The sequence below is a fragment of the Mytilus californianus genome, unplaced genomic scaffold (genome assembly GCF_021869535.1).
Source record: "Mytilus californianus isolate M0D057914Y unplaced genomic scaffold, xbMytCali1.0.p SCAF_8, whole genome shotgun sequence".
NCBI lineage: Eukaryota > Metazoa > Mollusca > Bivalvia > Mytilida > Mytilidae > Mytilus > Mytilus californianus.
The window spans coordinates 9680206-9698399 of record NW_026262734.1 but is presented as its reverse complement, the minus strand read 5'-3'; the positions used below and the strand labels follow the sequence as shown (position 1 = coordinate 9698399).

At 32.5% G+C, this 18194-nt stretch overlaps 1 protein-coding gene across 1 annotated transcript in view; it reads left to right on the top strand.

The window, feature by feature from the left end:
* Positions 1-6117: 6117 nt before the first annotated feature.
* Positions 6118-18194, top strand: part of LOC127710448 (lysophospholipase D GDPD1-like) — a 22578-nt gene continuing 10501 nt past the window's right edge. The window contains exons 1-9 of the mRNA XM_052216303.1: positions 6118-6363; positions 8245-8287; positions 9668-9803; positions 10308-10353; positions 11151-11272; positions 11753-11842; positions 12894-13027; positions 16524-16586; positions 17087-17138. Coding sequence (XP_052072263.1) covers positions 6216-6363; positions 8245-8287; positions 9668-9803; positions 10308-10353; positions 11151-11272; positions 11753-11842; positions 12894-13027; positions 16524-16586; positions 17087-17138 — 834 coding nt within the window. The 5' untranslated portion in view covers positions 6118-6215. The remainder of the gene's footprint in view (positions 6364-8244; positions 8288-9667; positions 9804-10307; positions 10354-11150; positions 11273-11752; positions 11843-12893; positions 13028-16523; positions 16587-17086; positions 17139-18194) is intronic.

The window sequence follows — 18194 nt, the reverse complement described above, 5'->3', positions numbered from 1 at the left end:
GAAAAATTATTACACCAGGGTTTTCGATATTACAAACTAGTCAAAACATTTACTAAATTTTATCATCGGTACAAGGACATCATTCGTTAATATACATCAACATGCAGACATCTTTTACGTTCGGGCATTTCACATCCAATCTTTTATGGTACTATTCTTTACAAAGCACAAAAATGTTGGCATTCACCTCAAAAGCTAACCAAACCTTTAAGCAGACTTATTCAGAAGGGATATAGTTACGATACTGTTGTCAGGTCATTAAAGATGGCATATTTTGGTATTAATATTGATTCACTCATAGGTTCTTTGCATCGGAAATAAACACATTTATTCAAAAACCAGTAGTTGGCATGATACGGGTTATGTTCTTCTCATATATTTTATGATGGTAGGATACTAAAACCCTAACGGGAGGGATTGTGCTTGATTTTCATATTATGAAGACATACTCTTTCAATCAGTTTAATTGCGGTCTGGAGCTGGCATGTCAGTAACTCACGCGGCTAGTAGTCCTTTGTTAATTTATGTATCATTATCATTTTGCTTAGTTTTTTCTGTTATCTATTCTGATATCGGGCTCGGACTTCTTTTAAACTGAGTTTTACTATGCGTATTGCTGTGTGTTTGTTTATTCTACATTAACTAGAGGTATAGGAGGAGGCACGGTTGAGATCTCACAAAACATGTTTTGCGCCTGTCCCAAAGTCAGGAGCCTCTGGCCTTTGTTAGGCTTGTATGCTTTTTTCTAATTTTAGTTCGTTTATATGTTTCGGAGTTTAGTGTGACGTCCATTTTCACTGAACTGGTGCACATTTTTGTTTAGGGGCCAGCTGAAGCCCACCTCCGGGTGCGGTATTTTCTCGCTGTGTTGAAGACCCATTGGTGGCCTTGGGCTGTTTTCTGCTCTTTGGTCGGGTTGTTGTCTCTTTGACACATTCCCCATTTCCATTCTCAATTTTATTATTTGGCTTCCAACAACTAAAAAATATATCTGCAAAGAGAGTTGCACAATTGGTGCTTATTGAAACGAATTTTGACCGATGTCGCCGAATTCAACACATAAGTTATAGATTGCTTCTAGTAGCTCCTTCTTTTTGTTTGTTTGTTGTTTGCTGAACGTCCAATGGCAAATATTTCATCGTGTTCTGGACGAGAACAAATTAGAATTGATGCATAGGTTGGCTCTGTAAAATGAGTCGACATGAATGGCGCGAATTTTGAATGCCAATTAAAAATTAGTCGGAATGCTGGATAGCTATAGTAGGTGTCAAAATTTGTCAACGGTCATTTATTCTTACATTAATGTAAGCAACAGTAGTTTGACGATATTCAAATCTCAAAAACATTAATGTAAGCAACAGTAGTTTAACACATTCAAATCTCAAAAATCGATGAAGAAGGCAAATCAAAGTTACAATTAAACAAAAACTGAGGGACGCTAGACGGAATAATTACAATTTGCAAATGAAAATGCATCAACCATGATCACGAACTTCATTAATGAAACAAGACCAATTAGAAAAACAACTCCGAATTGCACAGGCGCTTCGATATCATTGTTTGTAATACTGTCATAAAAAAAACCTTGCAGGTACTAGTAATCATTTTTTTTTTTCACATAAGTCTGAAAAAGTAGAAAAAATCATTATTTTTAAGGAACAGAAAGAAAGGCTTATTAGTTCATCAGCAGTATGCCGCATAATAAAAAAGAAGATATACAATTATATGACACATATTCAACAAGAAAAAAATCATACAAAAATGCAGCGATAATATATCTCAACCCTAAAACAGTAGTTGCAATAAATTGGGAGAATTCCCAGTGGAAGACAGTTACCCTGGAATACTACAAGACTCTGATCTAGGTCCCTATCCTTTGTCTTATATATAAATGATTTACCAGAAGAGGTAAATTTAGAAACCTATTTATTTGCAGACGATACACAAATATTAAGATTGATTTAGGATCTAAATGACCAAAGCATATTACAGGATGATCTGCAAAGAAATGTAGACTTGATGTAATACCTGGCTTTTAAAGTTCCGTCGAGAAAAAAAGTCACCATATGGATATTGCTAGAGCGAAGACGAAGAGCAGTAGACACTATCAACTATTGGGTAAAAGTATTAGTAAAATTAAAGAAGAAAATGATATAGTAGTAAATGCCACAGAGTTATCATTCGAAAACTTCATACGTTAAAAGAGTAAATAAGAAATACTCAGTACCTGCAGCCTTTAGAAGAACCTTTAAATACTTAACCGATGAAGCCTTGCTTGCTCGTTATAAAGTTAAACTGTGATTCATAACAGTAAAGGAAAACCTGCAACATGTGTAGGCAGTTTGTCCACATTGAAATACCAACCACTTGACTCTATCTCCCATACGAACATGAATATTTGAAGCAAAAAAACTTAATGACTTAAATAATTTCTGTGTGTGTCCAATAAATGTATCTTTGTAAGTATAAACCAGGTTCAACCCACCATTTTGTTCGGGAAATGCCTGTACCAAGTCAGGAATGTGACAGTTGTTGCCCATTCGTTCCGTTGGTTGATAACGTTTGATTGTGTCAGTTTTTATGGACTTTCCCTTTTTGAATTTGCATTGGAATTCGGTATTTTTGTTATACTTTTTTAATCGTTGTAAAGGGAATTGCGAATTCTTTAACAAATACAGTTACACACAGATTTATCAGAACACCTGTTTTACTGAAAAGGAAATGATCTGTTCGATTAGATTTTGCGGTTATATAATACACAGAGAAAAAAAACTCTAATCGGAGACACTCTTGCCTTTAAAATAAGTAACTTAGCCGACACCTCCAAATAGTGTTTTGTTAATTCCAAATAAATGGGGAATGTGTCCATAGGGACACAGATGATGCCCCCGCTAGCATATATAACGCTATAAAGGTACATAACTCCAGAACTGTTAAAGTGACGCTTCCATAAATTGAACTTAAACTGAGTTTTGTGGTAAAAAGCATTATATATATATACATTTCATTACATTGAGTTGAGACAAACTCAAGTTAGAGAACGGATTTTCATTTGTAAAGGGGCATAACCCTAGAACGGTAATCAAAGTGCTTGTAAGCACTGAATGGTAAAGATTGCTTTAATTTATCAGTAGGAAGTAAAATTGAATGTTGCATTGGTTGTATTTAATTCAACTACCATTCTGGACAAAGAAAGATAACTCCAATTTTCAAAGCAGACTTTAAAATATCTTTATAAATAAAGGGTAAAAATTGCTTTAATTTATCAGTGGAAGGCAAAATTAAACATTGCATTGTATGAAGTTGATTGAACTATAATCACGGACAAAGGAAGATAACTCCAATTTTAAAAATAACTTGATTAATATTTTTAGAAAAAAAAAATGTAGCATTTTTTTTATTTGTAAAGGGCATAACTCTAGAACAGTAAAAGTGACGGCACCAAAGTTCAAACTTGATCTGTATATTGTGGTAATAAGCATTGTGTATAAGTTTCATAACATTTGGTTGAGGCTAATTTAAGTTAGAGAACGGAAACGAAAAATTTAGCATTTTTCCATTTGTAAAGGGGTATAACTCTAGAACGGTAAAAGTGACGCCATCAAAATTCAAACTTGATCTGTATTTAGTGGTAATAGGCATTGCGTATAAGTTTCATAAGATTTGGTTGAGGCAAACTAAAGTTAAAGAACGGAAACCAACTTTGGGACGTACGGACGGACGTACGGACGTACGTACAGACGAACAAGGGTAAAACTTAATACCCCCTCCGCTACGGCGGGGGCATAAAAAAGGTTATGCCGCTATTAATATAATTTTGTCACAATATTTGATAACGAGTTCCTTAACGGTTGCAAGCGAACTAGTCAGAAGAATCCGATATATGCCTATTTGAACCTGTAGTACGTTTTATTTAAAATGTTATGTCCAAGTACTTAATATAGAGATTTATGACATTAAAGTAAAAAATGTATTTCAAAAATTATGTCATTTTTGCCCGTGATTACTACACCATTTATGTTATTTGAAGTCTCAGTTTTAAAATTAGCAAAATGAACCCACACTATCGTCTATAAATGTTTCTAGTAATTTAATAAATTACATATTGATTCTAGAACAGTGGATAAGTTAACGACCCACCTCTCCTAGAAATATTTGTAGTTTTCTTATTATATACACATTTTTTAATGTAACTTATCAAGTCGTGTTGAAGATTTTTACATACATTAATCATAACATGGATATGGATTTAAAAGGGTACTGAATGTGTTGTACTGCTGAAACCTCAAATCTCACTGCCATATAATAGAGTGGGCTTCACAGCGTGGTCAAGCTGAAAACTTGAAGAAAATGAATTTATCTTAGGTTTTCGCTTTCCAAATGCCTCGCAAAGTTTGAAATATTCTTTTAAGCCTTTTTGGTTAAGGGATTATCTGGCTTCTTTTAAAGTGCCAGCTAGAGCACGGTGAAATATAACTCCGAAGAAGCGGTAACTGTTAACATTTTCTATGACATTCGTAATCATAGATGACTGAAGTTTTCTGTCGAATTTGAAATGAGTACTAAATCATCTACACTAGAAGAGGCTGTTTAAATTAAGTGTACCAAGATGAATACTGCTATCATGGTTAGTATGTAGTAAAATGTGTTTCACGGTTGTTAAAGTTCAAGTTTAATATATTATTTTCAATCAACGACGCCCATTACTGGCAGAATAATCACATTAATTTTAACATTTTTACATAGTGAACATTTTTATTTTGTTTTGTTTTTTATATTAAGATAAAACTATTTACACGTGATAAAGTTAACCAAATTACAATGATGTGGTTACAATTATATATAGTCCAGCCTTGGCCTCAGTGACCGTTATTTTCAATGAATTTTGGAATGCATGTCGCTTCGTAACCTGGTCGTTTCGTACCTGGTCGATTCGTAACTACGTTGTTTTGTAACTGAGACGTTTCGTACCTTGTGTAATTATATATGGTTATAAAGTGTTAGTTTGATATGCTCCACTGGCAGGAATGGTAAGGCCATCAACTTACGTAAAAATTTAAAAGTGTTGCCCTTGGAATTGTATGAAACTACCAGGCCAGTCGTTTGGATTTTAAGGAAGAAGGACGGGGACAGTTTCGCAAAAGATGTCAAGCGCTTAGGTGTTTCTTCTGTAGTTATAGGCTCCGACATCGTCAGACTATAAACAAGAAACTTGAAAGAAACAACTTATGATAGAAAAAAAAAGAAGATAAATAAAGAACAAAGCAACATAAAGATGAGTGGTGTCAAGTATTGGAGACATCAAAGCACATGGCAGAAGACTAAATACTTTGATAAAGACGGGGTACATCTAAATGATGATGGACAATTTAAATTCTTCTGTTCTATTCACATGTGTGAAAAACTGTACTTTTAAAGTGTAAAATTATGTGCAATCAATTATTTAATAAATAAATATAGATATATATATATACATCAATAAGTCTTTTTATTATTTTTTACGTAACCTACGACTCACATGTTGTTATTATATATTGATATAAGGTTACAAAACGTGTCAGGTACGAAACGACCTAGTAAGTTACGAATCGACTAGTTACGAAACGACCAGGTTACGAAACGGCCTGCACCCGAATTTTGTTTCTCTCTGTTGTCACAACAGAAAAAATAAGAAAAATAAAATTATGCCACTGAGGCCAGGGCTGGACTACAATTATATAATAAGAGAGAGAGAGAGAGAGAGAGAGAGAGAGAGAGAGAGAGAGAGAATGGACACAGAATATTCATTTCCATCCTGTTTTATGGAAGGTTATATATTTTCAGCTCTTTCGGCCAGCCGCCAGGATATTCATTTTCAAACTTCTCATATTAACTAACAGTTTTCTAAAAATTGTTTTCTTACAACATTTAGATTAATGATTATGTATCAGATTATAATCAGATCTTTCGGTTTGTTCCGTTTAATGTGTTTTTCGCGGTGCTCCATAAACGGAGATTGATTATGCCTCCTTTTAAGTTCCGTGAATATCATATAACCATAACCATTTCGAATTTTAGTTTATTATAAACTCTTATTTGTGGAGTACAAAAATGACATTTCTATTTTTAACATTGTATTCCATCTGTAGTCAAAATTTAGAACAAACGATGTCATTACAAAGTCCAAGAAGAAGAGTGGCAGTTGTTTTATCTCAAATTTCATTTTCTGATAACCAATGTTGACAGAAATTATCGTAATCATGGTGGTTTTAGCAGTGATTGGAGGTTACATTGTAACCTCAGTGTTGTTACTGAAATTTCCTCAAATTTTACACAGAAAGAAAAGCATAAAATTTAAACCTGTGCATATAAGCCATCGAGGGGGTATGCATTTTTTATTTGTTATCTTAAATATTCAGTTTTGGTTTTGTTTCTGTACAATAATATTAAACTATTATATTTTCTCTAACCTCATAAAGACCTAAAACAAAAAAGAAGATGTGATATGATTGTAAATGAGACAACTAACCACCAGAGTACAAATGATTTGGCTGTTTAAAACTATCGATATAGGTCACTGTACGGCCTATGTTGCTAACCGGTGGTCTGATTTTCATAACTGTCATTGTAGCCAATCCCAATAGTTTACTGGTCACATGCTGAATCTGTTTGGTAGTGTGTGGTATATAAATATACACGCACATCTGTTGGAATTGGGACATGATTTAAATCAGGAACATATATATAGACGGGACTTGACACTACCTAATTATAGCTGATTTTATCGTCGGGTCATAGTTAATAAATGACACGATACGGAAATGGACATGAGTAAAATACATACTCGCTATTATCTTACTAATTTCTGGTAATATCAATAAAATGTCATTCAAACTAAGTAATAATAAGTGATGCCAGAGTATCGAATTTGTAATATGTCACTTCAAATTTGTCATAATCACATTCATTTCATCACAGAAGGGTACAGAATGCAAATGGGGTAATAAAAAAATGGGGCCGATGACATTCCCAGTAACCGCGAATTTCACAAACCATTATAAAACACTTCACATCAAATAAATGACACTTATATTGGTCATTTTATATGACAAAATATATCTACTTTACGATAAAACTTATCAATTTATTGTATTTGTTGAACGTTTGGAATTATGTGGTTAATTTGTTGAGCAGTTCAATCAGACCCTTCCAAAATCCATAAATCTTGCGAAGTCTCGTAAAGTTCGAGATTTTATCAATTTTATACTGAAAAGCCTATCAGATTCATTTCCCGTTAGATATACTGTTCCCAGTTTAAATTAAGTATTCCAATAATTGCTTGGTCGTTCCCCGAAAGAACAATAACTCGACAGCATTTGAGATGAACTCCATGCTTCCAGCATGCATTGTTTTCAAAAATAGATTTTGGCATGATGCAAGGAACAAATATTAAGGTGAAAGGAATTTTTCGATTGCTTAAGGCTCTCCCAAAGTAATAATGACATAAATATATTATTCTGCTTGAGTTTTCCCTTTGTTTGTTTGTTTGTTGACAAGATCATGTGGATCTACATTTATTTCATTAAACTGGCTAAATTACACCAAAAGAGCAAAGCTGTAAAATCTCCAATTGTAGATAGTATATTCTAATGCAACATCGTTTGTAACGTTCATTTTGATTGGATAACGTCACCAATTTTCATGGCATCAATTCACAATTGATGTTATGTAAACTTACTCCCAAGTGCAGACAATATATGACAGATTTTAAATGTATGATTTGACGATGTTTTCTGTCAGTTTCATTAGAATGGAGATAACAATACTACCGTCTGATATCATATGGACATCCATTTTATTGTGAATCCTGCAAGCACTCTGAGCTGGATTTTTAATGTGCTTATTCACAAGGTTACAGGAAATATATCACTCTGCTCATGCATTTTTCATACTTATGTCTTTTCTCATACATACTCCTAATATAAATGACCTGCAATTAAAAGAGATGCAACAAATATTATATTAATATATATAAACACACATGTATGATTTTATATACCGATTAAGTTTTATCCAGAATGAGATACTACAGATAAACCATCGACTTGCACTTGATACAAGCATGACAATGATGTATATGAGACAAAAAAAAAATCCTGATCATATATATCTGTTTTGGTACAAATAACAAATTTACCATTTAATGTAAGCAATTATTTATACAGTTTGCCATGTATTCTCATGAATATGACATTTTTCTTACAGGAGCTGGTGAACACATAGAGAATACAATGACAGCATTTAAACAGTAAGTTAGGAGAAAACTGTTGTAGCGTTAAACTTTTATGACAATCGCCTATTGTTTGACAGCTACATGTCATTTATTTTTATTTTTGTTGTAGGATTGCTGTCTCATTGATGTAAAAAAAACATGTATTCTTATATCCATAATGAGAGAGGTCAAATCAATAGTTGATTTTATTGACAATTGATGTTTTAAAGAATAGTTCCAGACTTACATGTTCACTAGATAAGAGTATTCATGGAATACCAATTGGTGTAGATTTCGTGAATTTAAATGTTCAATTTTCTAATGAGACTTCAACAAATCCACGAAATCAAATATCAATCAACAAAACTTGGTATCCACATAATAAAATGACTCCATCTAGTATAATTATTGTCCCCCGCGCAACCCGTTGCGGGGAACATAGAAATACCAGGCATCCGTCCGTCCGGTCTTGTTACACTCTCCCTTGTACAATTCTTTGCCAGTTTTTTTATAGGTTTTATCATAGGTTTATATTAGCAATGTCTTGGACGAGTTAAAAAAACAGTGCTGATCAATTATTTTTAAAAAGAGTTATGCCCCTTGGAAATATTGATTTTATGGAAAATTGCATTGTTAGCACTCTCATGTGCACAATTCTTGCCAGAATTTTATGGAACTTATATCATAGGTTTATACCAGCAATGTCTTTGACACTTGGGAAAATAAGTGCTTATCAAATATTTTTATAACAGAAATCACATTGCGTTTGCTCTGAAGCCTTCATTTCTCTAAGACATTTATAAAAAGTTTTAAAGAAGAAAAAAAAAGGAGTTTTTTTTTAGTTATTGCCCTTGTACCTTGGATAGATAAAATATGTGCAACATGGGGGACATTGGAACTCTGTTTTTTTATCTAATTGAAATTGCATGTGATTTAAGAATTCCAAATAACGGGATGTGGAACTAATAATGTTGGAATTTTGCATTGAGAATCAAAATTCATATGATCCTGTTAACATTGATATGATGAACATGTACTTCCATATATATTGGATTCCTTCCCCCCCCCCCCCCCCTGTAAATTTAGATTGTCAGACAAAGGCCCTGATGGAAGATTTTCTTATCTATTTTTGATAAGCCAAAAAAAAAACTTAATTGCACAATTGAGCATAATTAGATGAGCAAAAAAGTGTATATATCCATTCCTTTCTATGGCTGTCATTTTCTTCTTACCGTGCCAGAATATCAGTCTTATATGGGGGTAGGTTGAAATTCTCGTAATGGTCAAAACTAAATAAATTAGGAAACTTTAAAATTCGTTCTTGGTTCAATGAATTGATAGATTATACTTGACATTTTAATGTTAGTTCTATTTAAGCAAGGATGAAATGTAACTGTCCTTTTTGAAATATTTCAGTGCTGCTTCTATTGGAACAGAGATGTTAGAAATTGACTGTCATATTACCAAAGATGGTCAGGTGGTTGTATCACATGACAGTAGTCTTAAAAGAACATGCGAAACTGAGGGTCAGGTTTCAGATTTTACGTATGAGGTTAGTTATATTTCTTGGCCTATGGAAATTCTTGGTCTTTGTTAAAAATAAAGAGGTTTGGTATGATTGCAAATCAGACAACTATCTTCCAGAGTTCAAATGACGAAGATAGAAGCAATCATATGTCATCGTACGGCCTTAATCAATGATGAAAAAACCCATACCGTATAGTCAGCTTTAAAAGGCACCAACACTAAAAATGTCATGAATGTGAAACAATTTAAATGAGAAAATTAATGGCCTAATTTATAACAATACAATTTATGAAAAACAAATATGACAGACACGAACCAAAAACAACCACTGAATTACAGGCTCCTAACTTTGGACAGACACACAAAGAAATTGGAGGGGGTAAACATGTTTGTGTGCACTTAACCCTCTCCTAACCTGGGACAGTGGTGTAATAGCACAACATAATAACAAGCTGTAAATTGCTAAACTCAAAAGATCAGTAAGTTTTATCATGTTTTATATATAATGTCTGATTTAATATATTTGAAGGAACTACCACTCCTAAATCAAGAACACAGATTAGATTTCTATCAAAGTAAGTATACAATGAGTTTTATTTATCTTTATCTTTATGTAGATAATTAATAAAATTTTACAGCTATTTGGGCATTATAATGCATTATCAAAATCAAAGTCATGGAGAAACAGGTCACATTCAGTGATACAGTCCAAGCATGTTTCATTAAAAACATGTCCCAATTCATAAATACTTGACATGTAGGATCAGAAGTGGAAAATACAAAAGTAGAATTAGCCAGACTTGTTAGTTATTTGTCTACAAATAGGCCATGAAATGTCAATTGTAAAAAGTTCCAGACCTAAGTAAGCAAACTGACCAAACCAAATCCTTTAAACTTAAATCAGAGGTCTGCCAATATAAAAATTATACTGTTTCAAACCAAATTATTTTCTCAATATTATATTTTAGGATTGCTTGTTGATTGTTTAACAACACATTTCAAGTAAGTGGAAATGGCAGTATCAGCCAGATCCTATGTAAATAATTTTTAATACTCCAATGGATGGGAAAAGTTTTCTTCTTTACATGTATAGTGTTAGTAAGGGCAACAGGGATTTTTTCCAACATTAACAGTAAATATCCCCATGTTTCTTTTTGATTGAACATAAGCACCAATTGCTTTCTTCATTCAAATTTTTTTTTCGATATTAGGAGTTAATTTTAATTGAATGAAAACAGTGTCCTTTACTGCTTCATAAAAATATTTATTACTATAAAGTTCTATAAGTACCCGTATGTGATCTGAAGGCAGAAAACCTGTCTGTTGGTGAGCTGTTCATTTGTTTGCTATAGATGATACTTTACTTTTGCAGCATTTAAACTGAAGGGTGGAGAAGACAGAAGAATACCATTATTACGGGAAGTGTTCGAGGCATTTCCTGACATGCCTATAAATATAGATATTAAAATAGATGATGATGAACTTATAGAAAAGGTAAAAAGTACACTATTGTTTTAAAGAGACCCTACATAGTTGATGGGGAGGAGGGGTGATTTTTATGTTTACATAATGGTTGTGTATGTTTTGTGTATTATTTTAGTTGCAAGAGTAAATTTGAATGATATATATCAGAGTTTCTATCAAGGCTCCATTAACCACAGGCTTATGTCTCGGAAAAAAATTACCTATGTGTAATATTAAGGAATATAGGTATTTTTTGTCAGAGACAAGTGCCTATGCCATTAACATAGAAAAAATAAGCTATTACATTGTAATTTTTAACAACACAATTGAATTGTTTCACACTTACAACAATGTCATACTTTGTCAGTGCAACAGTGACTATGTTGACAATTTTACTACAAAATCAACTGTTTCCCTTTTCAAAGTAATACAGATATTGAAATATTATTTTTTCATGCAAATGCATGAGTTTCAGTCCTCCAGATTTTTTTCATATCATATATATTTCAGGTTAATGATATGATAAAAGAATTTAAGAGAGAACATTTAATAGCCTGGGGAAACAGGAGTAGTAAAGTGACAGATAAATTATACAGAATTGTAAGTACAAATAGTGAAAACTAATTTAAGTTTGGTACATTTATTAATGTTTCTTCATTTTGGAGTCCAATAATACCAGAAATGAATTCTCAACTTAATTAAAACCAGAAATTGAGAACTGACAAAAATGTGGAGAAAAGATTGTATGATATTTTGCAATACTAGTAAAATTATTTAATCAAAATAAATAAAATGAATAGTGTTGGCACAGTAGTGCAGAAATGTTATTTATGATCTCACTATTAAGTCATAAAGATGTCAAAACTTGCATAATATTTCACCCAAAAAAAAAACATTTAACATCTAGTTTTGGGATGTTTTTGTTTAAAATATGATTATAAATGAGCAACATCCTCATCAAAGAATATATTTGACACGTTTTGATATGATTGTATACAAAATCTTGAAGCAAAAAATCTAATGTCATGTAATGATGTAATTGGTATCTATAAAATTATTTATTGTTTGTTGCTTAACCTCCAGCGGCAATTATTTCATGCTCTATATATTAAGGGGAAGATTATAAATTTCAGGCAGTTTTCTTTTTAAATCAATAAATTTGAAGTTATAAAGCTAATATGTTATACAGAATTCAAATATATTATAACTGATATCTGATATACTAATGTTTTGTGTACAAGCAATAGCAGATCCAGGATTTTCAAAAAGGAGGCAAAAATTGTCAACCATAAAAGAGGGCTGTGGCTGCTAAAATTTTCGATCTACATTTCCTGTAAAAAAAATTATCAATAAATGTTAGTCTTAACACAGGTCGGCTATCTTTGTTTTACTTTCCTAAGAAATTACAAAATCAAATATTTTAACATGCAGTGACCTATTCCTTCACTTTGCTGTATTTTTTGCCAGATACAAAATTGCATTCATGTAGATAATTTGCATAAGTATGTGACTCAGCTTTTTATTTTTACCTCAGTGTACTTGCTAATTCGTAATTTATTCTAGGGTTCCATTTCAGAAGTTAAAACCTTACACACATGATGTTAATACATGTATATAAATATACACAGTATCTTCAAATTTTCCTTTTCAGAATCCTGATATTCCATTAATTTTCTCCATGCAGAAAGTGATATTGCTACTTGTATTATTTTACACTGGGTTATTGCCCTTTGTGCCAATCAAAGAATCACTACTAGAGGTTGTCATGCCAAGTATAGTGTTTGAGTAAGTATTTTATACTGGGTTATTGCCCTTTGTGCCAATCAAAGAATCACTACTAGTGGTTGTCATGCTAAGTATAGTGTTTGAGTAAGTATTTTACACTGGGTTATTGCCCTTTGGGCCAATCAAAGAATCACTACTAGAGGTTGTCATGCCAAGTATAGTGTTTGAGTAAGTATTTTATACTGACATACAGAAATTTTCATTTGAAGACGTACAAACTCTTTATGTCAAGCAAGTAAAGAAAAAGATTCTTCTCTGCAGTATTATTTAATATTTAGAAGGATGCATTCAAAGGTATTGGTAACCTATGAAAAACATTCAAACACTGTGTAAGGTGCAAAACATGAAAGATCTCAAACATGCTGCAGTAAGATATAAGTCCTCTCTTACTCTGACAAGGATGTACAGTATCTTTAGATTTTGCTCTTGTAACCTATTGATAATTTTATTTATACATTTCCACTGAGATATTTCTGTTTTATCTAGTTTTCATGGTGAAACAGCATATAGCTCTTTTTCTTGCATATCTAGTTGCTAAATGGCACCAAAAGATGTCCTTTTTATGAATGCCCAATCATGTCCATTTTATTACACCATTGAAACCTAAACGTCTCCTTTTTGTGAACGCTCAATGGTGTCCATATTTAAAAAAAAAACGCTGAAAATGTGCCTAATATTTATTTGTAATATAATGTCATCCTAAACATGCATGAAATATTTGCCACTGGACGTTAGGCAACCAACCAACAATCAATCAATCTTTTGTCCTAAATATGCATGAAATAATTGCCACCAAATTTTAAGCAAGCAACAATCAGTTAATCCATTATTTTCTGTTAGTGAATTTTGACCTCTTTAATAATAAATTTAACGTAATATGACAGGTAAATAAGATGATGCACATTTGAAATGACTTAAATGCACATCTTGCAAGTTTCACATACTGTATTTTAACGCTTCCTTTAAGTAATACATGTTTTTCTAACAATTAATTATTTTGGCTGGTATCATGGATGCTTATAATACATGCAAAGTTATTTCTCTTGTTTATGTCTCTTTAGTGAATGTACCGTAAATGTTATTGATGTCGCTGAGGGCATATTAACACTAAAATTTTTGAGATATCGTGACATTTTAAAGTGGACACGTTTTGGCGAATAACAATTATCTGACACATTTGGGGGATGTGAAATAGGACACATTTGGGTGATTTGGGATTTTAAGGACATGTTTGGACAAAATAGACATGTTTGGGAGGGGATGGACACGTTTGAGAGTGTTACATATATATGAAAAGTAAAGTGGTTACCAATTCTTTTGGATTGTTGAAAATTGTATTTTCATGGTTTTGATAAATTATGTATACAATACTATACAAAAGTTATATTTTGTTGAAATCTTATATTTTTAAACCCATGAAATCTATGAAAATTAGTAACAAATGAATAATAATGAGTCCGCTGTAGATTAAGATCAAGACAAGTATTTAATAAAATGCTCTGCAGGGCGCAGCTTGATACGACCGCAGAGGTCGAACCCTGAACAGTTGGGGCAAGTATGGACACAACATTCAAGCTTGATACAGCTTTGCATTTGGATTGTGATTAAATATTTGACACATCATAGGTTTCTGACACAGAATGAATGTGGTCTAAGAACTTAAAAATTTTAAATTGGACATTCACCTATTATGGTCTAATATCCAAAATCTAAATACATGGTTAGATTCAGCATATCAAAGAACCCCAAGAATTCAATTTTTGATGAAATCAAACAAAGTTTAATTTTGGACCCTTTTGACCTCAATGTGGACAAAGTTGATAATGGGGCCCAAAAATCAAAATCTAAATACATGGTTAGATTCAGCATATCAAAGAACCCCATATATTCAATTTTTGTTGAAATCAAACAAAGTTTAATTTTGGACCCCGATTTGGACCAACTTGAAAACTGGGCCCATAATCAAAAATCTAAATACATGTTTAGATTCAGCATATCAAAGAACCCTAAGAATTCAATTTTTGTTAAAATCAAACTAAGTTTAATTTTGGACCCTTTGGACCTTAATGTAGACCAATTTGAAAACGGAACCAAAAATTAAGAATCTAAATACACAGTTAGATTCGGCATATCAAAGAACCCCAACAATTCAATTTTTGATGAAATCAAACAAAGTTTAATTTTTGACCCTTTGGACCTCAATGTGGATCAATTTAAAAACGGGGCCCAAAATCCAAAAACTAAATACACGGTTAGATTCAACATATTAAAGAACCCCAAGAATTCAAGAATAAAACCCCATTGAAATTGGTCAAGAAATAAGCAATTTATACGAAGTATCTTCTTTTGCACAATACTGTGCAATTAAATATTTCTTGCTATTGCGCAATACTGTACAATTGACAATTTCTTGCTATTGCGCAATATTGTGCTATTGGATATTTCTTGCTATTGGGCAATACTGTGCAATTGAAGATTTCTTGCTATTGCGCAATACTGTGCAATTGAAGATTTCTTGCTATTGTGAAATACTGTGCAATTGAAAATTTCTTGCTATTGCACAATACTTATTATATAATAATTTACACATCCTATTTGGTGTGTATCTCCTACCATATCATTATTATTTGCTTTTAAATATAAATCAGAAATAACCAACTTAAAATGGAAAATTTAAAAAAAAAAAAAAAGGAAAAAAAGAGAAAAAATCACCCCCCCCCCCAAATTTTTTGAACCCCCTTATGATTCATCACCCCCAAACTCAATCCCAGCCTTCCCTTTGTGGTATGGTACCTTGCAGTATAATTTCAGAGAGATCCATACACTTAAACACAAGTTATTGTCTGGAAACTAGAAAAATGCTTATTTTTGGCCCCTTTTTGGCCCCCAATTCCTAAACGTTTCGGCAATTACCCCCAAACTCAATTCCAGCTTTCCCTTTGTGATATGGAACCTTGTAGTACAATTTGAGAAAGATCCATACACTTAAACACAAGTTATTGTCATGAAACTAGAAAAATGTTTGTTTTTTGCCCCTTTTTTGGCTCCTAATTCCTAAAATTTTGGGTCAATTACCCCCAAAATCAATCCCAGCATTCCTTTTGTGATATGGAACTTTGTGGTACAATGTCAGAGAGATCCATACACTAACACACAAGTTATGTCTGGAAGTTACAAAAATGCTTATTTTTGGCCCCTTTTTGGCCCCTAATTCCTTTACTGTTGGTACCATAACCCCCAAAATCAATCCCAACCTTCCTATTGTGGTATTGAACCTTGTGGTAAAATTTCATAGAGATCCATTCACTTAAACTAAAGTTAGAGTGCGAAAACCAATGTGTCTTCGGACGACGCCGAATAACGACGACGCCAACGTCATAACAATATACGACCACAAAAATTTTTTTGCGTTCGTATAAAAACTGGTTTCTAGTTTTTGACAGGCACAATGAAATACCAGTATATGGATTAAATAATTATCATTTTATATTTTCAGTGACAGGAAAATTCCTCTTAAATTCAGTAGAGCTATGAGATGTCTTTTACGGACAGCTGATGTGTAAGTTCCATTAATCAAGTATTGTCTTTGGGAAATGGTATGTCTGTTAGAATTTAGTAATTTCAAACACACAGACAATTCATATCAATTTGTTACAGGTTATTAGTTTACTCACTTCAAGTCCAAGACACCTCTAGTAGTGTCTACACCATATTTCAAGCTCTATAAAGTCTTAGGCAAGTTGTGAATAATTATAAACAAGACCAAAACCAAAATTCATAAATAAAAAACCAAAAACAAATAAGAAATGACTAAAGAAAAGCACTAACAAGTTTCCTGACATGGGACAGGCACAGGTATAGTTTTAAAAGACGTGTTATTCAGTTAAAAACATTTTATTTTTCAAAAATACAAATGGAATAGACAACTTTGCAGACCATATTTAAAAAATCGCCATAGACAGTCTATTTTGATATTTTTTACTTCACAAATATTAAATGATTTCATGTTTAAATTCAGGCTTTTTTATTGCAGTGATGATTTATATTAATTCATTACAGGTTATTAATGAGTCCAGTATTATTTAACTATTTAAGAAGAAGAGGAATGCAGGTTAGTATAATAATATCAGGTTTTGAAACAATAGTGTTCTCTCATGTCATTGCCTTCATCAGAAAAGTACATAAACCATATCTTTATGGTGTCACCAGCTAGTCCAAGTAAATACAGGGGGAACCTGTGCTTGTAAGACAACATTGAATAAACCTTAAGAGAAAAAACCATTAATTAGGGAAGTAGTTAAACACAACTATTTATCTTGAATGTAACACTAGTCAGTAAAGATTAATCATTAGAGAAATCCAATACATTGTAACTTAAAGAAGTCCCTATCTAAAATCATGTCACCTGACTATTGATCCTACTGAAGACAACATGCAAAGATGAAACTAGAGGCTCTAAAGAGCCTGTGTCGCTCACCTTGGTCTATGTGCATATCAAACAAAGGACACAGATGGATTCATGACAAAATTGTGTTTCGGTGATGGTGATGTGTTTGTAGATCTTACTTCACTGAACATTCTTGCTCCTTACTATTATCTCTATCTATAATGAACTTGGCCCAGTAGTTACAGTGGAAAATATTATGTAAAAATTTTCAAAAATTTACAAATTTTATGAAAATTGTAAAAAATTGACTATAAAGGGCAATAACTCCTTAAGGGGACAATTGACAATTTTGATCATGTTGACTTATTTGTAGATCTTACTTTGCTGTACATTATTGCGGTTTACAGTTTATCTCTATCTATAATAATATTCAAGATAATAACTAAAAGCTGCAAAATTTTCTTAAAATGACCAATTCAGGGGCAGCAAACCCAACAACGTGTTGCCTGATTGGGGTCTGAAAATTTCAGGGCAGATAGATTTTGACCTAATGAACAATTTTTTCCTCGTCAGATTTGCTCTAAATGCTTTGGTTTCAGAGATATGAGCCAAAAACTGCATTTTACCCTATGTACTATTTTTTAGCCATGTCGGCCATCTTGGTTTGCGGGCAGGGTCATGGGACACAATTTTTAAACTAGATACCCCAATAATGATTGTGGACAAGTTTGGTTAAATTTGTCTTCGTAGTTTCAGAGGAGAAGATTTTTGTAAAAGATT